The 24,471-nt window shown below is 29.7% G+C and overlaps 3 protein-coding genes, 1 non-coding gene and 1 pseudogene across 4 annotated transcripts; 3 read left to right on the top strand and 2 right to left on the bottom strand.

The window, feature by feature from the left end:
* TRNAN-GUU lies at positions 1-74 on the top strand. Its single transcript has one exon. It is a non-coding gene; the product is annotated as a tRNA-Asn (tRNA).
* A 7,904-nt stretch (positions 75-7,978) lies between these two features.
* On the top strand, positions 7,979-11,160 carry LOC114383352 (probable serine/threonine-protein kinase PBL7). Its single transcript, XM_028343012.1, has 6 exons — positions 7,979-8,905; positions 9,007-9,264; positions 9,370-9,533; positions 9,639-9,718; positions 9,847-9,994; positions 10,629-11,160. The coding sequence occupies exons 1-6, from the start codon at positions 8,377-8,379 to the stop codon at positions 10,980-10,982; spliced, it is 1,533 nt and encodes a 510-aa protein (XP_028198813.1). The 5' UTR covers positions 7,979-8,376; the 3' UTR covers positions 10,983-11,160.
* A 710-nt stretch (positions 11,161-11,870) lies between these two features.
* Positions 11,871-12,371, bottom strand: LOC114383350 (polcalcin Nic t 1). Its single transcript, XM_028343010.1, has one exon. The coding sequence runs from the start codon at positions 12,295-12,297 to the stop codon at positions 12,043-12,045; it is 255 nt and encodes an 84-aa protein (XP_028198811.1). The 5' UTR covers positions 12,298-12,371; the 3' UTR covers positions 11,871-12,042.
* A 2,794-nt stretch (positions 12,372-15,165) lies between these two features.
* LOC114383723 lies at positions 15,166-18,885 on the bottom strand (annotated as a pseudogene).
* Positions 18,886-20,385: 1,500 nt separating this feature from the next.
* Positions 20,386-21,263, top strand: LOC114383307 (probable calcium-binding protein CML18). The gene has a single exon (XM_028342954.1). The coding sequence runs from the start codon at positions 20,495-20,497 to the stop codon at positions 20,918-20,920; it is 426 nt and encodes a 141-aa protein (XP_028198755.1). The 5' UTR covers positions 20,386-20,494; the 3' UTR covers positions 20,921-21,263.
* Positions 21,264-24,471: the final 3,208 nt, after the last annotated feature.

Genomic DNA, 24,471 nt, shown 5'->3' with positions numbered 1-24,471 from the left:
GCTGGAATAGCTCAGTTGGTTAGAGCGTGTGGCTGTTAACCACAAGGTCGGAGGTTCAAGCCCTCCTTCTAGCGATATCTTTCATCTTTTTCATTTTATTTTAAAATTTTCAATTCTTTCATTAATAGAGAAAATTAAAATGTTATAAACGTCAGAGGCAGGATTCGAACCTGCAAGGGCAGACAAAGCTCACATGATTTTAAGTCATGCCTGATAACCATTTCGACACGCAGACCTTTAGTGCCGATGTTTTTCAATAAATTATTATCTATAATAATTGTTTTCTGGTTGCATTTCTTTTGTTCACGATGGATAATTCAATTTTTGGCATATTTGAACATTTTTCAAATACACATTTTCCTGGTTTCATTTCTTTACAATTCCTCATTCTCATATGTAAATTATCCAAAGATTCATATGATTCAAAAATCCAACTCATCATAATGCAAGCCATTCTTATTTATTTATTTTTATCCCTCCAAACTTTCAATTCTCAACGATACACTGGAGTGAAATCATAAATGATTTCTTTTAAAAAAATATTAATATTTAAATAAATAAAAATATTTTTAAATAATTAAAATGTTTGATGTAATTTATTAGATATTTTTATCAGTAACTTTCAAGTAGTTGTAATTAATGCATCCCAAGTATAGCTCGTTATCATATGATTTAAACGTCATGACATCAACATTTAAAATTGTGTTTCTCATCCTAAAAAAAATGAGTTTCTCAAGATTTAATACCCCACCACTTGGGCCCAATTCTTAAAGCCCAGCCTCTGTTTCTGCTTTTCATCAAACTATCGGATTTGGGCAGATTGAAATTAATTTTAGAATGCCTAACAAACTTCATTAATGGCATTCCCAATGTCTTATCAAGAACTAGTACTTGCTTATCACCATTGATGATAGGCTACATGGTTGGAAATCTTTAATAGGGTCCTGCAACATTAGTTCAACAAATAATAAAATTTATTTATTTAAAATAATAATATGACTGTATTAAAAATTAAGGTGTGAAATGTCAATACATTATCAGTCCTTGATAACGATCTCCTTTATAAAAATCTGCTACCTTTGATTCCTTAATAACAATCTCCATCTTTACATAACATTATTTAAAAGACTGGTTTAAAATGTTATTTATCCGAAAAGATAATATGATTATTTCACATTAACGGGTTTAGCAGCTAGATTATCAAGATCTGAATGTGCATGGTTGAAATGTTCATATTCGTTCACGATAAAAAAAAAAGTCATATCATTCTACCAATTGAATGATTGATTATTGTAATGTCTAATTATTAACCATCAGAGAAAGATTTTAGAAGTTTATTAACAAAACAAGATAAATAATATTGTTTCTTTAAAGTTTTTGTTAAAATTTAAAAATCCAAATATCTATTTTAATATTTAATGCATTAAATGTTATGGTTTTTTAAATTAAACATCTGTTATCTTTATTTTTCTTAAAACCAATAACTTTGCAGCATTTGTTAAAAAGATTTTTAGATACTATTGTAAGGTTTTTTTTTTTTTTTTTACAACTATACTATTGTAACTTGTAACACACATTGTGTACTTTTAGATACTATTGTTTATTAGTATTGTTATTCTAAAGATTTAAGATCTTCCTAATAGTGGACAATTCTAAGGAAGCATAAATATTTAATCTAAGATGTAAATGCTGCTTTTTGGATTCAATGAAAATATATATGCTCACAATTCTTACAACATATTCAATAGGTGGCCTTGTACAAAGTACAAACCATTGCATACATAAGTTATCCATGAGGCCATGACAGATGAATGCCACCTTATTCAATTTTTTTCTTCTTCTTCATTCTTGGTTATTGAAACTTGCTTGGTTTGAAATGTTTAGCTCATAAAACCCACACAAATCTAACACTGTCATATTGAAACTCACACTATTTTTCTAAAATGATCTATAGTGATATTCATTTTTTTAAATCTTCTTCACTACACGTAGATTTTTTTATGTCATCAAGAGACTTGCTCAATTCCCATAAAACTTATTTTCACTAACTCCGTTGTTGGATCAAAATTGACTTGGTGCCATACTATGATAGGGTATATGCTTTTTTGCCTTAGTACTCTTGCATATAGGTGTGGAATTTTGTCAAACATGTTTTGTATTGGGTGATTGGTGTTGTTAAGATTAATAGGGGGTATACTGTTTTATTTGATTCGTATAATTATTCATGTATTTTTTGGCTGCTCATCATTTGCATAACTTTTACAGTGATTTTGTTTTGCCTAATATTAATATTATTTTGCTTTTAATAAAGCCTTGCGAAGAAATTTTTAAAAAGTTTCTTCAGAAGTTACAATTTCATTAAAAGAAATGCAAATTCATAAATAAAAGCATTTTTTTTATAAAAATTATGAATTTATAAGAAAAAAAATATTACTAAAAAAATTTACAATTACGATTAGAAGTAGCTGCTTTCTGCCAAAAAAAAGTAGTAGGCTAGTAGTTGCTAAAAATCTAAATATAAGGAAGCTTGTCATCGAAAGTGACATGTAAAGTGATTTTCAGTCTCATTAATTATAAATCTATTCTTCATTTAAGAAAATATTTGTATTTTTATAAATAATTATAAAATATTATTTTGTTTTTATCTTATTTTATTTTTTTAATTTATACAATAAATACTAAAATCATCTTTTATTATTTCAATAAATTTCTTTTATTAAGCAATTAAATTGATATATCTAAAAAGTTATTTATAAGTGCAATAATTATTAAATTAATTTGGTATTAATAATTTGTTTATAGTTTCATAAGTGCAATAATTTATATTTTAAAGCTTACTAATCATGATGTATTGAAATTGATGGATAGATAAAGAAATACTTATATTTTAATTTTAAAATCAAAGGTGTCGCAATCATTTATAAACATTTATCAAATAACATGGTTGGAGATCAATGGGCGGTCCTTACATAAGGTAAGATTGGTAGAAGCAATTTTTCGACCCTTTCACGGTAAATAGTTTTTATTTTGTAATTAGTATATTAATTTAATAATTTAATATTTTTGTCTCAAAATAGTTTAAAATAAAAAAATAAATATTGATAAAAAATATTATAATTTTAATTGAAGAAGTATATATTTTGTAAACTTTGAAAAAATCTTCATTTTGTCAAAAAAAGTATATATATCTTCCTGACTCTGTACGTCACTTCATAACTTCACGATGATCCTCTTTCTTCATTCTTTTCAAGTTTTTGACGAACTGGGTTTTAATATTTGTAAATATTAGAGTGTGTGACTTGTGCTATATACACAGGATAATATTGTTTATGAACATTTTATAAAATAATAAATATACAAATATTTTTATATTTGTGTTAACAGGTATTTAAAACTAAAGTGTAATATTTTAATTATTAATTATTGTTCTCCAATTATATATAGTTGATGATTATAGGTTAAATGATTTATTTGATCATTTATCTTATTTTTTGATTTAGTTTAATCTTTTTATTTTTTAAAAAGATTATTTGATCCTTTTGTCTTATTTTTTAGTTTAATTTGATCATTTACTTTTTTTTTTCAATTTATCCTTAAATTTATTTAAAATTGATATCATTAATCATTTAAAAATAATTTTTTTTATTCAGTTTTCTCCCCTTTTTTTAAATGATTAAATTGAAAAAAAAATCAAAATAATATATTTAAAAAATAAAAGATTAAATTGAACTATAAAATATAAGATAAAGGATCAAATAGGTCTTGATTATATATATGATAGACTACTATTTTTAAAATACAATGAGAGAAATAAAAAAATAATTATGTTATGTAAGGTTGTAATTTAAATAATTAATATTTCAAGCAATCTAAAATTATAAGTTCCTAGTTACAATAAAAAATATTTTTATAAAATAATATTTTGAACTATATATTTTTAAATTAAAATATAAATTTTAGCAATACATGTCATGCACCCCATATATGTTGATTTGTGAATAAAAATATAAAATATTTTAAATTTTTAACATATGAAGAAATTGAATTATAAATTATGAACTAAAAAGAATAATAATTTTTGGAATAAATACTTAAATGTATAACAAAATTAAAACTATTAATTGTGTACAGTAAAATAATTGAGTCTTGAATACTGACAATGAATAAAATCTAAGTAAGATATTATATTACTTGCTCTCGTATCAACACTTAAAAAAATATTGTACTAGGACCTATAACTGAGTGAATAGTAATTTAAATACCATTACAATCATAATTATAATTCATTTTTTATCTATAATATTTATAACTAAAAATATCCCAAACATATATAATAATTATAACTATTATAAGATTAACTTATATTTATGGCATATACTTAAAATAGTAAGTAAGTAAATAATATGAATAATTTTTTTCAATTGGTAATTATATATATTAGTTCAAATATTTGTTTCATTCCTGTAATTTATTGTTTTTCTTTTTTATTTTTATTTTTATTTTTATTTTCATTTTAATCCTTATAAAATATATCTATTTTATTTTAAATCCTTAATTGAGATAGTGTTTTTTATTTTTTAAAATAATTTTTTTCATTATTAAAAAAATTATCTAAAATGTTTTAAGTATGAAAAAAACATATTTTATAAGGATTAAAATAAAAAATAAGAATAAAAATAAAAAATGTTAAATAACAAAGAAAAACTTTTTGTAGCATGTGATTATTTAAAAATGATATACCTTTTTAAAAAATGAAAAACCCAATTTAACTACTCGAAGAACTTTTTGTAGCATGTGATTATTTACGTTAGTTAAAGTTCACAGAGCTTCCATAAGCAGTTTTATTAGTCTGACTTATGAGGTAGCTTATTACATAAGCATTTGCATTTTATTATTCAAAGTCATTTCATTACGTTATGCCCAATGAAACTCATTTATAACCATAATCATTTGTATTTTACACTGACAGTTCAAATTTATTTATAAAAACCAAACATATTCATATATAATTATAACTAATAATGAATCAAAACATAATTACAAATATAAAGATAAACCTATATTTCTAGTATATGCTTAAAAAGTTAAAATCATAGGTAAGTGACTATTATGAATAAATATTTTCAATTGGTAATTATATATATTTTTGAAAAATGACAACCCCATTTAACTCGTACAACATTTTTGTAGCATGTGTTTATAACTTTAGTAAAAGTTCACAGAACTTCGATAAGCATATTTATTATTATGACCTAAGAGGTAGGTTATTACATAAGCCCCCCCATTTAGCGACGGAGAACAAAAATAGATCTCTGTCTTCAAATTGTGCAAATGAATATGATGCCCTTTAGTTACCTGATCTCTTTGAAACAATTTTGAAAATCACATAATCAACAATATTCTTATTTATTTCTAAACAATAATTATTCCATCAACTAACTTATTTGTTTAGTTGTTAGTAACTCATAGTAATAGATTTACTATTTTTTTTTTATCGTATCAGTAGATTAATAGAGTTGCTATTAGACTCATGGTAAAGAGGCTACGAGCTTGTTTGTGCAAACTCACCAGTGGAATTAAAGTAAAACAAAAAAATAAAACTTTTAAAAAGTTATGCTAAGCATGTTTTTTTCTTTCTTTGGAAAGTGTCTAAACCTAAATTCCGTTGAATTAATAAAATGAATAGAACCTGAATAAGTATAAGGCAGTTGAATCAATGTGAAAAATAATATTAATTGTATTAACATTAGTATAAAAGTTAATGTAATTATATTAATTGTTTTATTTTCACTTAAAAATAAAAATAAAATAATTATACACTTACAATATAAAATAATTTTATAATATAATCTAATAAAAAACTAACTGATTTATAATAAATTTATTGACTTGAATAACATTATCTTAAAAGTCACATCCATAGTAATTTAGAATTGGATTACAGGTCAATACATCATCATAAAACTCTAAAAATAAATTGTCACAATAATTTCTAATTATTTTCTTTAATAACAATGGCAAATGTGCAATGTTTAATTTTTGGATGTATTTATAAAAGGGTTTCATTGTTTTAGAAAGTAATGATTGAAAAATTAATCATAACTTTTTTTCTTTCTAAAATATAATATCAAATATTATTAATGTCTCTTTATCGTGTTTTTAGTATACTTTTTTATTTTAGTATTATCTTTAAAACAATAAAAAATAATTGTATAATTTTTTTAAAAGTAAAGTTATATTAATAATATTTAAAATTAAAAAATTATCTTTAAACTATCAACTATAAGATATTCTAATATTGGAGATCAATGGACGATTCATGTCCATTTTACAGGTAGTTTGTAGGCTCCATTCTGATACGGATGGAATCGCACTCCACGTGTCATGATAGACTTAGCCCCTTAACTGCAAACAAGAATTTGGGACCATCCAGGTTATTAACGTATTTTATTAACGTAGTATTAAATTATGAGAAATGTTATTTGCATAGTCAATTGTATGATAAATTTTATAATTCAGAGGAAAAAAGAAAAAGATACACTACCAGCAAAAGTAGTTTTAACAACACAATAACGACATCGATCAAAAATAACTGCTGTAATATAACACGCGGTGACAGTTTCGTAATTATTAGTTAAAAAACGACAACGATACTGTAGAAACTCGTACTCGAATAAGAAAGTTAAAACTTCCACAATGTGTGTTTCGTGAAGACCGATGTGGTGTGCGCGGGATGTAGCTAGGCACGTGACACTCAGTGACCTCACTCGTTTCAAACAGTCGTGTTACTATGGACCTCATTGAGGACCTAGCTTCTTCACTCAGTTGTCCTACACAACTTTCATCACCGCTTCAGTCACCTCACTCGCCTTAGTCACCTCTTCGATGCTCTTCCTTCCGCGCCGGCCGACACACCCCGTGATTCAAAGGTAAAATGTATTTGGCCGCCGTTCGTGAGAGGTTCGAGCAATTACAATAAACTCTGTAATCATTTATAAAATTTTAATTGAAATTCGAACGTACGTTTTAAAACTAATTAATAAACTAAGATTTATTAATTGAGTCAATTATATGAAACAAGCATATGATTTGAAGGAATTGGCTGTATATTCACCAAACTGCAAAGCCAATCGAATATTCCATATTGATATTACTGGATTTAAACTTCTCATGATCCTTCCCTCATAATTTTTCGTATGTCATGAGAGAATAATGCAAAAAATAATTCAATAGATTTTACATAAACATTAATAGCTTCACCATAATTATTTTCATAGTTTTCTTTCCCATATAAAATAAGAGAAAAAATGATTTTTTTTTTACGTTCCAAACCCCTTTTAAAGATCTAGGAATTTTTGTGCAGACATTACACAAGCATTCGTATTTTTTTATTCAAAGCCATTACATCACATACTTCTTTTTTCTTAGGTAACCAAGAAGAATAAAAACTGAACTCTATCTTTAAATTGTGCACCGCTATTAATTTTATGCCTGATACCTTCATCTGCCACATCTTATAAAAAAGCCAGCCTTCTCTCTTTCAAAGCCTCTGATAATTACTTAAAGAATAAATAATAGAGATATTATTATCTTATAGTAGTATACTCAACTTCTCTCCTATTTCTTTTTTATCGTATTTTTTCCTACTTTTTTATTTTGTTTTCATGATATCATTTATTGCATCTATTATTTTCTCCCTCATTCTTTGATTTTTCTCCCAATCCCTCTTTTCCTTCCATCTATCCTCACATTTTAAAAATGGGTGCTGAAATTGTAACGATTTTTTACTATTACAAAAAATTTGTTGACTTTCTAGTAGATTTTCCCATCCATTCAATTACAATTATTTGTTAAATTTGTTATTGAAAGTGAAAATGCATGCGTATTAGAATCATTACATGATAGCTAGTTTCTTCTTATTTTTATATGTATGTTTTTTTATTCATGAGTTCCCACCTACTTAAACAACTAAATTATGCAGAAAAATATTCCCTGGTGTGTGTTCTACCTTGTGTCATCTTCAGTCTCTAAAACACAAGATTCTCTTCCTCAATTCTCACCATCAGTTCATGCTCTCTCCTCCCTCTATTATATTATTATAAACATTTTGCCATAACATAACTAAAATCTTCAAAAGGCAAGGTCATCTTCAATTCTTCACCTTCTCTCACTTTGATGCAACCTTCACACTAGTCCAATTTTAATTATTCAAAGACAGCTCCACCCACTTCCCATCTTTCTCTCTTCTTCTTTTCTGTGCAGTTGAGAAAAAAAAAAAAAAAACTATGCTCCAATCTAACAAGAAGCAAAGAAGCTTCTCCTCACTTTTCTTCTTTATCTTTTCTCTCTAAGCCTTTTGTTCTCTCTACTTCATTCATGATGAGTTTGTGTTCCTCTCAAGGAACCTGTTCTGGTGACACCAATGCACTCGTTTCCTCTTCTGCTGTTGGAAATGAGCCTTCTGACTACAAAAGGCATAACAACAAACTCATGACCTTTTTGAAAAAAACCATGTGGGAGTATGCTTTCGCATGTGTTGGTGTTGTTCCTTGTGGCGGCAATAACGACCTTAACGGTCAAAGGAAGGCAACTTTGAAGCACAATAAGGCGTGGTTGCTGGCGGATTCTGGAGCAGAATTGGCGAGTGCTGACCCTCGATCGGTTCACTCGTCTTTCAGGTTCAGCTTCTGCTCTCAGGTTGAGGTTGAGTCCTTCAACATGAGCTATTCTGCTTCTGCTGCTGCTGCAACCTTTTTGATGGTGAATTTGGACTATGAGTCTCAAGTGAAGGAGTTAAAATGGAGGAGAATACAGTCACCGGAGAAAAGCTTGTCTCCCGTGGCCAACACTTTGATCAGGTTCAGCTATGATGAAATTCTGTCTGCTACTCACAATTTCTCCAAAGGTAACTTGTACGTGTGGGCGTGCGTGTGTGGGTATTCTGTTGAGTGAATTGAATTTGATTCCTTTGTGTGAGATTGTGATTTGTTGTTTTGTTATGGACAGAGAGAGTGTTGGGGAGAGGTGCCTTGAGCTGTGTTTTTAGAGGAAGAGTTGGGATTTGGAGGACTTCTGTTGCTATTAAAAGGTTGGATAAGGAAGACAAGGAGTGTGTCAAGGCGTTTTGCAGAGAATTGATGATTGCTAGTTCTCTGCATAACACAAATGTTGTTCCTCTTGTGGGGTTTTGTATTGACTCAGAGGAGGGTTTGTTTTTGGTGTACAAGTATGTGTCAGGGGGAAGCTTAGAGCATCACTTACATGGTACTCATTTTCTCTTATATTTTTACTTGATTTCCACCTGCTATGCAGTGATTACAATTGAATTTCATGATTTTCACTGATTATAGTTTGGGGCTTTTTCTATAGGGAGGAAGAAGGGTAGTTCACCACTTCCATGGTCTGTGAGGTACAAAGTTGCAATTGGGATTGCAGAAGCAGTGGCTTATCTGCATCATGGAACAGAAAGATGTGTTGTTCATAGAGACATTAAGCCCTCAAACATTCTGCTTTCCTCTAAGAAGATTCCCAAGGTAAGTTGTGTTGCTCTATTGCTGATAAGTAGGAGTATACCATAGTGCAAATTGTATCATTAGAATCCCTTACAAATCATTCTTATTGTTTTTGTTAAATTGTAGTTATGTGATTTTGGACTAGCTTCATGGACTTCTGCACCTTCAGTTCCTTTCCTTTGCAAAACTGTGAAAGGAACATTTGGGTATGAACTTAACCCCTTCATATTGATTCAGAAATTTAATCTTTGGGATCTTTTTGGCTTTTTGCCTTATTTTTTTTCATATTATGATCATTAAAATCAAGTATTTTATACTTGGATTTTCTCAACAGTTATTTGGCTCCTGAGTATTTCCAACATGGAAAAGTTTCAGATAAGACTGATGTTTACGCTTTGGGAGTTGTTCTATTGGAGCTCTTAACTGGCCGCAAGCCAATTGAAGCAAAAAGAACCCCTGGAGAGGAAAACTTGGTAGTATGGGTGAGTTAATGATCAAATGTTATGGATTGTAATTTTATATAACCAAACCCTCTGAACATCAATTACTCATATCAATTAAGCAAATAATTAATTAACAAAGCTATCATATAGCTTATATGACTTCTACATCAGTTTCTAACTTCTACAAGACTAGGAGAAACAGAACAAAGTTGAAAATTTGTCATTTTTTCTGGTTCTATAATAAAATTGGCTGATCCAGTTGTGAAATATGACAATTAGGACTATTTAGTCCAAGCAAATGTTTTTAATTTCTATTTTTTATTTCACTAATAATTACAACAATGTCATTTAACTTCTTTGTTTTTTTTAGTTTCCTGATTTTAAAGATTTTTTAAGAAATCTTTGAAAATGGGTAATAAAATTGAAACATGGTGATTTTTTTTTGTTATATTTATTGTGAAAATTAAAATAGAAACATAAAACATTTTTCTTTTAAACTAAGTAGGATCTTAGATATCTAATGCATTTGGTTGAACAGTCGAGACAAAATTTAATTTTTTATCATATGAAAAAGTATTGTGATATATATTGATTACTTTATTTACTTGTGACTAAAATTCTACAAATGGACATGATATTTTTTACACACGTCCAATTTTACATTCATTTGCAGGCTAAACCTTTGCTGAGAAAAGGGAAAGGAGCCATTGAAGAGTTGCTTGATTCTCAAGTCAAATACAATTTGAGTTACACAGATCAAATGGCTCGCATGATTGATGCCGCAGCTGCCTGTGTTACAAGTGAAGAATCTAGGAGGCCAAGCATAGGTGAGATTGTTGCAATATTGAAAGGAGAAGTAGAGCCTGTACTCTCTAGAAGAAGGAAATCTGGTTATTTTGGTAATGGATATGTGATTGATTATTACCCTCAATTACAAGAAACAAATAATGAGATGAAAAGTCACTTGGCTTTGGCAATGCTAGGAGTTTCAGAGTGTGAGGATGATGATTTTCTCTATGGTCATTGAGAATCATTGTTGCCATGATTCTCACCATTGTGCAGGGATTAGATGTGAATGTTTTCAAGTTGTTAGTAGAAATAAAAATTCAAAGGAATATACTTCTTGTTTATACATTTTTTCCTTTACCTTTTTCCCTTACCAAAGGGGTAAAGTGTAATATATTATGGCCAGTTTAATTTCCGCACATTCTATCAATTAGAAATCAATTTAAATATATATATATATATATATATATATATATATATATATATATATATATATATATTTTGAAATAATTATTATAAAAATTAACAATTTTAATCCGGTGATAAATAGTAAAAAAACATTTTCAATTTATTGGTAGAATATTTTAATTAAATTTTGTTTTCATTCTTTGTGGATGATGTTATATCAGTATAGGAAAACTTTATCTGTTTATCCTTATGAGTTCTTGGCTCTAGAACATTCAAATTTTAGAAGACCCTGTTCTAGCTCTCTCTCCACCGATTCAGGCTCAAAGAACACACACCCACACAACAAAGCCAATTTGGCATTGATGAACAATAGTTGAATATAGATAAAGTATAAAATAAGGTCATGTGTCTACATACTTGTTTAGATGACGTACAAACTTACAATTTGAGTGTTTTAAAGTAGGTTCCATTTAATAAGATTAGATCATCTCTAATTGTTTGGTGTACCTATGTTGGCATCTAGAGCATGGACCTTGTTATATAATACTTATATACAAAATAAGTCAGATTGCAAAACAGCCCAACTATTAAGGCGAAAAAAAAAGGTCCAAAAGAGGCTGACATAATGAAATGAATGAATCTCTAATTGCCATCATCATGTACATAGAAAATTATAAACCATGCGCACGCAAACCGTTTTCTCTTCTGGTTGCTGACAACATAGCACAATGAAATTCAATTCATTAATTAAGAGAAATATTACTTGTACAACAAATTATATAACAAATTATTGTAATAGTAAGAGATACACAAGAAATCATGTTATACAAGTTATTGCATGTGTATCACATCTCTGGTTAATTAATTACAAAAGAGCAGTGGGGCTAATTAAGTTAAAAAATCTTGGCAACATCTTTGACTAGGCCACGGTTGGCTTTGGCGAATTCTGTGAACTCTTGATATGAAATGTAGCCATCTCCATCAGTGTCAATCTCTTCCATCATCCTTTTCACCTCTTCTGCTGTGACTGATCCAAGGGCCTTGAGTGCTTCTCCAAGCTCAGCTGAAGAGATTTGGCCATCGCCATTGGCGTCAAAACGCTTGAAAATTCGCTCCCTATCGGCTACGTCTTGAGGATCTTCAGCCATTGTGTGGTGAATTGATAGTGTGTATGACAACGAAAGAGTTTCTTCTAGTTAGTTTAGTTTGGAGTTGCACTGAAATTGGAGATTGGTCAAAGGTTCTTAAAGAGGGAGGGTGCCCATGATGTAAGGACACCCTTTAATATCGGGGTGTTGTGTCCCTTTTTGCACAACCATAATGAGACTTGGTCATAGTGCACAACTCTTTTACTATACTTATCTATGGTTGAAAATGTTTGGGAAATTAATGGAATGGAGGTTCGGGATCTTTCTCTAAGTTATGGTTGGAATTGGTTTACTGTAGGTTCAATTTCTTTACTTTATTTCTAAAAGTTTTAATAGGTCATAATTTTTTAAAATATATTTAGTTTGGTCTTTTATTGTTAAAAGTTTTAATTAAGTTTCTTATTTTTTAAAAAATTAATTCAATTTAATTATAATTTAAACCAAATTTGGCTGTATTTTTTTTAGAAAAAATGTTTGAAGCTAATAGAATAAAATGAGACCAAATTTAATTCATTTTACACAACAAGAGATCAAATTGAACCTTTTAAAAATAAAGAAATCAAGTCTAGTTTATCTTACAAAATAAGAGATCTAATTAAAACTATTAAAAATAAAGGATCAAATTGAACCTAATAAACAAATTAAGGAACAAGAAGAGTAACTTATCTAATATTTATAACTTTTTTATATCTATTTATATAATAATTACATTTTTTATACTATAACCCAATAATAAGATAAAATATTTCAATTTTAATGAAAAAATATGGATACACATGGCTGATTTTGTATTTTTTTAAAGTAATTCTCTATTTCATTAGTTATTAAACTTAGATATTTTTTTAATACTACTAAAATATGATAGACTAGGCACAATACACAAAAGATAGTATGAAAAATAAGAAAATTCATATATAAATTAACATGTATTCGAAAAATATATTGAATTAAAATTAATATATACATCAATTAAAAAATAATAAATATAAAAATAATATAACACAAAATAAATACATACACAAAGACACGATAATCTCTGTATTTCCGCTACTAATCTTAAAGGACATGTAAAAAGAAATAAAAGTAATATATCATTTTAATGAATTCGATTATTTTAATAACGTAACGATACTTGGATAAACAAGACCCATGTCAAAAGCAAATATGATATCCATTTAATAAAGGGGTGTTGTTAGGTGCACCCAGCATTATTGTTGGTGCACCCAACATTTTTTTTAAATACCAAAACTGCTCCGGTGCTTTTTTCGCATTTGTGATGGGTGTGTGTGAGGGTGGTCCATAAATCGTAGGATCAAGTTGATCCGTAAGGTTGATACGGATCAACTTGATCCGTAAACCTTTTACGGAACAATACGGATCAACTTGATCCATAAAAGTCTTACGGATCAACTTGATCCATAAAAAACTTACGGATCAAGTTGATCCGTAAGGCTTTTACGGATCAACTTAAATGACTTACGGATCAAAAATATTTTTGTTATTTCACCTTAAGTGCTGGATGCACCAGCAATAATGCTGGGTGCACCTAGCAACACCCTCAATAAAGTCATTTGCCAGAGTACAAAATGGATTTTTGGTTATCTGTACTACTCATAACCAAAAATCCATTGGCGTGAAAATCAATCGCACAAGAGCCCAACACAGGTAACTAAGTTTAGACAAATATAGAGTCAAAAATGTTGATGAAAGTTCTCACTCCTAAAAGAAAGACAATTTTGTTACGAAGTCTTTTCTTGAATGCTTCTTGCGTTGCATGTCTTTTTTTTTTTCTACTTTATTATTGTTTAGGGAAAGATATTTTTTAATTTTTTTTAAAATATTGTGATTAGTTTTTGTCTTTATAAATTTTAAACTTTCCAAAATAATCCTTGCCACTACTTACTGATAAGGTGACATATATTTATATATGTTGCCTTATGTCTCCTCAGAATAATTACTATTGTATAGTTAGATCCATGTCACATTATTATTAAGAAATGAAAAATATTTCTAGAAAAAAATATTAATATCAAAATTAACAATTTTTTAAAGACCAAAATAAAATTTAATTATATTTACATAAATTAAAGTCACAATTAAATCTATTTTTCATTTTATCTCTAAATCCTTTCTCTTATCTCTCTTTTTTATAACTAACAAAACAAAATATTCTTATTTTATATTTATCAATTTAATAAATATTATTTAATCTACTAAATTGTGTACATCTCTTTTGTAATTTTAAATATTTTCTGTTAAATATACTTTTCCTTTTTTATTTTTATATTTAACTTGAATAAAAAAAACTTAAATATGTTTTTGGTCTCTATAATTAACATTTTTTTATTTTTGGTCTCAAAGACTTTAAATTTTTTCATTTACAAACCACATAAGTTTGCACTTACAAGGACCAAAGTTGGAAAAAACATAAACCTACATTGACTAAATCAAGTAAAATATCTTACAGGAAAAAAAATTGAAAAGATACAAACTTATAGGAACTGAAATTAGAAAAATAAACTTAAAAAAAAAAAACTAACTTACAAGAAAGAAAAAAAACATATTTACACCTAAAAAAAATTATGAATACTTACAAATTGGACATAGCAATTACTCCGTAATAGTTCAATACGTCAATTAGATAATATCACGAGTATTGATTCTAGATATAACAATTATTTCATGATAGATTGGTTGAAAAGATTTTGCTAAGTTGGTCACAAGTTCAATATGCCACCATAACCCAAGCTCTTTGCGTTGGTATACATTTACCCGTTGGATGAATTGTATAAAGTTAGTTAATTCATGCAACTTTAGGATATCTCACATTTTTAGGAAAGGCAATGGTTGCGTGGACAAACTTACCTCTTTTGGTGCTCAAAACATAGGCATTTCTTGGTGGGATTCTCCCCCAAATTTTCTTTTACAGGATCCCATTAGGTACAGATATGAGCTTTCTCAATACAGATTATCTTAATTTTGTTTCCTTGGGCTCGGTTTGGTCCTCCCAAGTGCTTGTTCAGATTATCCTAAGTAAGTCACAAGTAGTAGTATAAATTGATGCATGGAGAACGATTCTCCATTACCCAATGTTGGATTGGTAGAATTTTGCTTGAACTCAGCATTTGCCAAATTATTGAAACGATCAGTTCTTATTTATTGCACTAGCTCACAAGTTCCTAAGAATTTAAATACTTCCCTCCAAACAAAAAAATTGATCTTCACTGATGCACATAATTACAAAGAGTATGCTGGTAAAGTTAGGATACGGGCTTAAGCATAGCATTCAGAACAGCTTCCTTGGTGGGCAAAGCTGGTATTGCACCTCTCTCGGTCACAGTCAATGCACCACAGACATTAGCAAACTTGAGAGAATCTCTCAACTCATCCTCTTTCTGCAATCATAAATCATAAAAATCGTCAATTTCACCATATATGACAATCTATAATTGAATGACAGTGTAAGAAGTTTTTATATCATTAGCTTATTTCAATTAAATTCATAAGACTTAACCTCAGATGTGGGTGGCCATGTGCAGGGATATTATTTTAATCAAGCTACTTTTCAATTCTTGTCTGTATTACATCGGGTGATGGGAATAAAATTGCATAATTAAGACTCAAGAGATTGAGTTTTGTTTTAATAATTCAAGCAATAATAGATGTTTCGTACAACATGAGTTTCAGCTGTTGTGTGGTGTAAACTTTTGGGATGGTTAATATACATTTTGCTCACCTGAAGTATTGAAAGATCCACAGCTAATTGTGATAGTATTCCAGCCACAAATGCATCACCAGCACCAGTGGTGTCAACAGCATCCACCTTCAATCCCTTGACCCTACCACAGAACTCCTGCAAAGAAATAGTAGGACAGGCTCCATAGTTATTATCAATAATACATTAGTACACTATAACTAGCACCAAATGTTATTAGAATTTAGAACTAATAACTTTTCCAGGTCTTCTTTTTAGTTGTTTTTTGTAATCAAATTCCAGAAGATATGGATGTTAATCACGGTGGATCAACTAATAAACAAATATCCATGATATTGTTTTCCATGATTTTCAGTACCAACTAATGTATGCAAGAATTGCAACAAGGACATTAGCCTTTGACACCTATAGAAGTTTGATTATTTCATATCTCTTTCATCATTAGCCCTATAGAGATTAGATGTTGTAGTTTAGTGAAAAAGGGGAGAGGGAGACTTAGAAGGACATTAGGGGAAGTTGTTAAGAAGGTCTCATCATAAATAGTATCTCTAGAAGTCTGATTTTTAACCGAGTCAAAGGAGTAGTGTGATCCATGTAGCCACCCCCATATAGTGGAAAAAAGCTAATGTTGTTGTTGTCTTTCAACAACAGTGCACTTAAAAGAAAGAAAGAAAGAAAGAAACCCAAATTTCCTAGGAACCTTAGCTCAAGTGGCACCAGAGAGAGACATACACATTTGCTGTTCTAGAAAGTAGAAATAACTTGTTTCAATTCTTAATCTGATAGGAATATGAGAGTACAGTTTATGCAACAACTACTTAATTGGCACGTATTACTTCCATACCTTTGAAGATACACCAAATGGTGACCATAAAACAAATATTAGCAAGAGTTGAAATGATTTTCAGAAAGTAGCATCTTTGGAAGGCTTACCTTGGTATAATATCTGCAACCCCCTCTGCACCTTTGGTAACTAGGAGTAGCTTGAGGTTTGGATGGAATAGTTTATGAACGACAGCATCATCATATGGGTCCTCACCTTTTGTAAGAAAAGAAATCTCGTCTTCACTTATCTGAATAATTATCAGATTGGTTGTTAGAGATGGTATTGTTGTCTGTTTTTTTCCATTCCCTTGTAATCTGTACTCTTGAAAAAGGGAACAAGAAAAAGTCTATTGCTAAAGAATATACATTCGGCCCTATTGATAGGAGAGGAACCTTAATGATATCTGCAGTCTCCCATATACTCAGAATCCCTTCTCTTGCACTATCCGCAGAAGGCCATAACGGAAGCCTCAGGTTAGGGTCATAAGACAGAACTACACCAGCATCTTTTGCTGCAGCAATGTGTGCTGATTTGCATGGTTCTGTTATAAGACTTATAGAACCATAATGGAAGATCTTGGCCTGCCAGAAAGAAATAATAGAACAATATTACTAGAATTTATGAATTGAGTCAAAGTGGAAAATATTAAAAGGAACATAGACTTGGCAATCATTTTGATGTTTTACCTGATATTAAGGAAACCTGAAAGGGAGTTCTTAAACTACAGAATAATGCTATATAAGCAATCAAAACGATGCCTTAGATTAGATCCTTACTCAGTGAGTTCTAATGTTTACACAATTCACAAGGTACTGGTTCAATGAAGTAATTTTGAGTAACTGAACAAAGATTACTTGAGATGAGAAAAATGCAACATAAATAATGTTGAATAACTTGCTTAATAGTGATCTCATTTCCCTTGGAAGAACTCACGTGGATTCTGGCATACATTTTGCTTTGGTTTGACTACCACAAATTCTGCTTTTGTTTTTACCTTTCTGATTAGGTCCAAATCAAGTTCATCTTCTTGGAGCAGCATATCAGCACTGGGATTACGATAAAACATGAACTCTCGCTCTCCATCACTCCTCAATGTAACAAATGCTAAAGCAGTTCGTGCACCAGGGTCAAAACGCATCCCTTCATTGTTTACATTATTTTCCTTGAGTATATTGGCAAGCATATATCCAAATTCATCCTCACCAACCTGTTCATGTTGCATAAAGCATTAGACTCTTATGGAGCATGAATTTCCAAGAGAAACTCTAACTATGACTTCTGATTTATAAAAAAAAATAGAATAATGCTCAAAATTTGAGTTTACTTATCTTGATATCAGATTCTCATTTGCCTTTCATACTCAACAGCAGGAAAAATTATATAGTAAAGGGCACAATTGAAAATCAGCAACACGCAATTATGGACATAATTCTGATATTGTAAAATTTAAGTCTAGTAAAATGGATCTACTCAACAAGCAAACAAGGCCATAAAACACTAAGTGTTATACAATATAATAATAATGTAGGATTCAATTTCTGGGAACCATACACAAGAGCCATAAGAAGGGGGTGGGTTAACAAAGTCAGCAAAACATTGAGAAATTTGAGAAATTTAGATTATTCTAAATGCTAATGAAGAAGGATTTCATATTGTTGATTGATTATTGAAGAATTTATACATTTACTACATCCAAATTTCAGCTTCATGAACAAACGCATTTCTTTTATAGCTTGCTGGCTTCTATGTTAGGTAAAGCCCAATGGGTTGGTTTCTGGTAGTTAAGGGAGTTTAGTTAATCAGTGTTAGTTAGAATTTCAATAGAATTTGGCAAAGATAGGCTATGAAGAGATAGGAAGAGACGATTAGGGGTATTCTGTTTAGATAGGGACTGGTTTGGGTGGAAAAATCTCAGATTGTGGAAATACTGTGAGGAATAACTTATATGCATACTATCTCTTCCTAACCTGGATTCATCACTGATCCAAGGCTAAAGGAGATCTCATCAATAAAATCCTAACTCTTTTTATTTTTATTTTTTATGAACCAGTACCTATCAAACAACCAATATACCCACACCTCCAGCACATTACACAGAATAGAAAAGTCAAAACCACCCCCTTTTGGATACACTGCCCATAGCAACCTCTAAACAGAATCTCCACCCCCTATATTAACCAAGCCAACAAAGAAAGAACCAAAAGCCAACATCAAACCACCTGCAAACATTAACTACCACTTGCTTAGGTCACCACTCCCTCAATATGCAGTACCACCACAAACCCTTTGCCATGAACAATTAAGCCTAGAAACCATCCAAACCCACACACCTCTATGATAGAGAACCAAATCCCTAAAAATATAGAGCCTAAGAGCCACCTAAAGAGACCACAAATGCACAACCCCTAAGTGCTTGTACATATATAATAAATTATGAAATTATAAAAAAATTAAAATGTTTATTTTCAATTAGTTATATAACTATACTTTATGTTTTAAAATACATTTTACTAAGAGCTAATTAATCATTGATAATGTTGTTTGTCAAGTTAGCAGAGTCGAACCATAAACCACATAGAGCAAGCTGGCCATGTGAAATTGTGTTGTGGATCGTGCACATAATTAAACCTGCATGAAACCTTACTTTACTCCTAGTTCCTATTTATAGTCACTGCCTTTCTTCTGATTTTCTACGTTTCGTTACCTGCATGAGAAAATTGTATCACTGGACGTGATGTGTCTTGGTGCATTGAGCATATGGTTAGTTTTACGCATTCTAAATTTAGAATTGATTTTTAATCTATTTTTATATATTTAGTTTTATGTTGTAGATGATTTAAAAATTGATTTTAAATTCACCAATTTCAACAATTTTAATTTCTTATTATTTACAAAATAACCCCTAACTGGAATTTTAGATTTTTTTTCATTATTTGTTTCCATCTATTTATAACCAACCGGTAACTTAACCTCCAATTACATGTAAATCACATACTTCACTGGTGGTCCATTTTCCAAATATACTTCACTGTAACAAGCAACAACAAAAAATGTAAATAAAACAGATTTATATAGCCTTTATATTGTTGCAGTAAAAAAAGCCTTTATAGACTTGTAGATGTTGTACCACTACCAAGTACGAGGGTACAATATGATTAATTAAGCTGTCATAATAATCATACACATTGTATACGTAACCGAAAGAAAGGGACATTAACCCCACACTCGTATATAAGTAGACTTTTATTTATTATAGAAATAAATTGTCCTTCTTCTATTTAATTGCAAAAGATTAACTCATACCAAAATTGTTTCTATAATTTTTGGTTTTTCCTCCACTCCCCACACACAAACGATATTCTCGTGCACTCCATCATGTGTATGACACGCGTCGAAATACTATTGGCTAATGGTCTCGTCATCGTTCCCTTATCGTCCATTACACTCAATTGCCGTTGATCAAGCCAGTGGTCCCCACTTTCATTTAACGCGTTAAGTAAGAAACCGCGTGAAAGAAACGGCGCACTATAAATACAACAACCAAACCCTAAATTAACGCCGTTCCGTTTGGCGTGAGAACCAAAAAAAAAAAAAAAAACCTAACGCACTCGAGACCCTGAGATTTTTCATCTTCTCTTTTCACTCTCTTTTTGATCATGGACGACGAAGTGCAGCAGATCTTCAACAAGTTCGACAAGAACGGCGACGGAAAAATCTCTATGGCAGAGCTGAAGGACATGCTCTCCGCGCTCGGATCCAAAACGACGGACGAGGAGTTGAAACGCATGATCGAGGAGCTCGACCAAAACGGCGACGGTTTCATTGACCTCAAGGAGTTCGCGGACTTTCACTGCAATGGCGGCGCCGGAAAGGACGACTCGAAGGAGCTCCGCGACGCGTTCGATCTCTACGACGTCGACAAGAACGGCCTCATCTCCGCGAAGGAGTTGCACCACGTGCTCCGGAATCTCGGCGAGAAGTGCTCCCTCAGTGACTGCCGGAGAATGATCAGCAACGTCGACGGCGACGGCGACGGCAACGTCAACTTCGAGGAATTCAAAAAGATGATGACTCGCTCTTAATTAGGTTTAAATCAATAGTCCAATAATAAGTTCATTGTTCAAAGGTACGTTCGATTACGCATCTTCATGTTTTGTTAGAAAGAGCTAAGAACTGCACATAAAGTAGTTATTAACATGTTCTCTGTACATTCTCTACCGTGACATGTGGCTTTAGGTGTTAGGTTAGGGATTGAAGATTGAAGAACGAACAAGTAGGATTAGTAGAATATTCGTAGGACTCAGTTCTCTAGTTATTTGATGATAATTCTTGCTTTTCATGGAAAACTTATGGTTGTTTTTCTTAATTCCTTTGTCACTAAAACTCATGAATATGATTACTGATTCTGAATTTCATGCACTGCGATATTTCTTGTTTTGTTTTAATTTTCTAACAGATTTTTTGCGCGATTTGCAAATTCGAAATTAATACAGTATGCTGTAAGATATTTTTGTTTCTAAACGAACGCATAAGAAACAGAAAGAGGAAAAGTCGTAGCCTATATTTTCGTAACGAGTAGTAGATGTGCATGGTGAATGATGTGGATAAAATATTATAAACGATTGGTTGGTGTTGTGTTGTGTGTTGTCACTGTGCGCGTTATCTGCAACTTGGAATTTGGAAGGAAAATTAATAAACGGAAAACGCGTGATGGTTTGGTTTTGTCATAATGGAACGTCACGTTAAGATGTGAAGGGAGTGGTGGTGAATGGTGATGGTTGCTGCTGAGCTAAACGCGGTGTTGAATTTGAATTGAATTGAATTGGGTGGGTTGGGTTTGAAAGTCAAAACAATAAGAAATTTAATACTGTAACAATTAGTAATATCTTTGATTTCCCCTGGGGAACGTTTATGACGAGGAGTGGTTGTAGGTCTGTATTTATCCCCTCAGGGTTTTAGTCCACACCTTCTAAGTTCTAAATAACTACTTTTATGTGTAATTATATTAACTTTTGAGTTTTAAGTATGAGGAGGACGTTGGTGTTATAGAAACACCGAGAAAAGTCCAAATTTTGCCTTTTCTTCAGGTTATCTGTGGAGATATGTACATCAGCACAATGGTGTTGCCTCTAACAAATGAATAATGCTCGAATGGTTTTTAATTTATTTGCAAGCCTTGTCATTGTGTTATGAAATGAATTTAATTGAAATACATTTTACTGACAATTGATATGTGGATTTGTTGGTTGATTTTTATGACTATTATTTTACATGTGATTACCTAATTGTTTAATAGTGTCAAATATGTGTTTTAGAATAAATTATGGACGCTGCTATGATTCCCCCCGGAAACTAACAAGATATCCTTTCGGACCTTCCTTGTTTTTTGTGTAATCTGTTTTTTGAGTTTTGACTAACATGAAGTGTCAGCCTAGTACGTATATTTCTAACAATTAATAGAGATTATTGTAGGGAAAAAATGTGTGAATTTTATTAGACGAAATTGCAAAGTGTTTTGTAATTTACTCGAAGTATGTTAACATATTAAAAATTATATTCTAGAAATAAAAATAATATATTCTTTATGGAATAGTAATAAAAGTACAAAATGAGTATTTATTTATTTTTTTAATTTAATTGCTGTCGTACGTTCAATATTGAAACCATACGTTATAAACCCCTTGTAAAATTAGATAATTATATAGTATTAATTTTTTGTTTACTAATTATTTAAAGTTTCAAAATTATCTTCTACAAAAATTGATGTAAGATGTGCGTTTATTATTATAGAATTGGAACAAGAGTTTTGTGCAAGGTTACCCAAATTTAAAAAAACAATCGTAATTGCATAGGAAATTTCGAAACATTGACATCACTACTAGCAAGTCAACTTAAAGTCGTTGAGAAGTCTTTACAATAATTAGAAGATTGGATGAAAAAAAATGCACTTGTGCGAAACCATATGTGGACGGTAAAGTAAAGAAAAAAAGAGTATTTTATTTTATGTGTGTTACATATTATTAATGCATAATTTTAAATTATCTAACTGGGCTTTGCAGGGGAAAATGTTTCTAGAATTTTGCTAACCCTAAATAAATGCAAACAAGGAAATTGAGATAAAATTTCTTGTATCTGTGTTTCTTATCATAAAGTTGTATTGGTTTATTATGCTTAAAGTCAGTGTCTTAAACATGGATAAAGTTTTTATTGGTTTATTAGCTTGAAGGAACAAACTGGGTTCCAGACTTTATATGTACTCTAAATTTACACATACCAAATTGTAAGTTATATGTACTATTCCTTAAATAATTCCGGTCAGTAGTTATTTCATTGAAAATATGTTACATACTTTTAACATTTTTTTGTTAGTTGAAATCACAATTTTTAAGGAGTGGTTCGTTGGATATTTAAGTGAGTTTTTAATTTTTTTATTAATTGAAAAATTTGTCTGATTGATTGGTAAATAGATATTTTTCAGTCTCTTCTTAATAATTTATCGTGTTTTTTTGAAATGCTAATTAAAATAGTATTTTTTAAAATAAATTATGATTTTATTATTTTTTATCATTTTATGCTTTTTAATTACTTCAATAACTAATTTTATTAAAAATTTATAATTTAATAAATTAATTTTTTAACTTTCAATTTTTAACTACTAACTAACTTTTCAAACTTTTTTAACTAATTTTTCAATTAGTTTTTTCAAATATAAATTAAGTCTTACTTATTAATTTATTGAGTCTTATTTTATGATTTTATAGTTTAAACTAAAATTTCACTATTACAAAAAGCAGTTTTAACATCGGTTTATTAACATCGGTTTTGAACAAAACCGATGTTAAATTAAACGCGGTGGCATATTTGTAAATAAAGTATTATTCTTAACATCGGTTTTCCAAAAAACCGATGTTAACATATCACGCGTTAACATCGATTTTTTCAAAAACCGATGTTAACATGTGATACGTTAACATCGGTTTTCCAAAAACTTATGTTAACTAATGATGTTAACATCGGTTTTTGAAAAAACCAATGTTAATATAAACTTTTTTTTAATTATTTATATATTTAAAAAAACATATATTGTGTTATTAATTATATTTTAATTAAAAAAAATAATTAATAAACAATAATAAATTCAAAAGGTAAACATTTAAAAATTAAACTAAATTTTTAAAATGAATTTCGTAATTTTAATTTTATTATTTCATGATTATCATTTAAATATAACACACATTTATATAAATTATTTGATATTAGTTAATTTGAAAAAAAAAACTGTTTTTAATAATAGAGTTTAACTTTTATAGAATTTTTATAGAATGTTGGTAAAATCAATTATATCGTAAAAAAATTAAAATTTATTACTAATATATTTTTATTTAATTATTATAAAAAAAATCTTCATAAAAAGGTAAATGGAGAATATTGTTTAAAAATTCTATGAAATCCTACTATATTTATGTTATCGTATTATCTTTAAATTAAAAATAAATTAAAATATTTGTATATATTAATTTGATTTATTGAAAATATATGTTACAGTGGTTTAATTTAAATAATTATAGTTATCTCATATATTTGTAGGATTTAAAAAAAATGATATTTTCATTATTTCTAAACAAAACAAAAA

This window comes from Glycine soja, chromosome 14 (assembly GCF_004193775.1).
Source record: "Glycine soja cultivar W05 chromosome 14, ASM419377v2, whole genome shotgun sequence".
Classification (NCBI taxonomy): Eukaryota; Viridiplantae; Streptophyta; class Magnoliopsida; order Fabales; family Fabaceae; genus Glycine; species Glycine soja.
The sequence above is the reverse complement of the archived record's forward strand: the minus strand, read 5'-3'. Positions and strand labels throughout refer to the sequence as shown.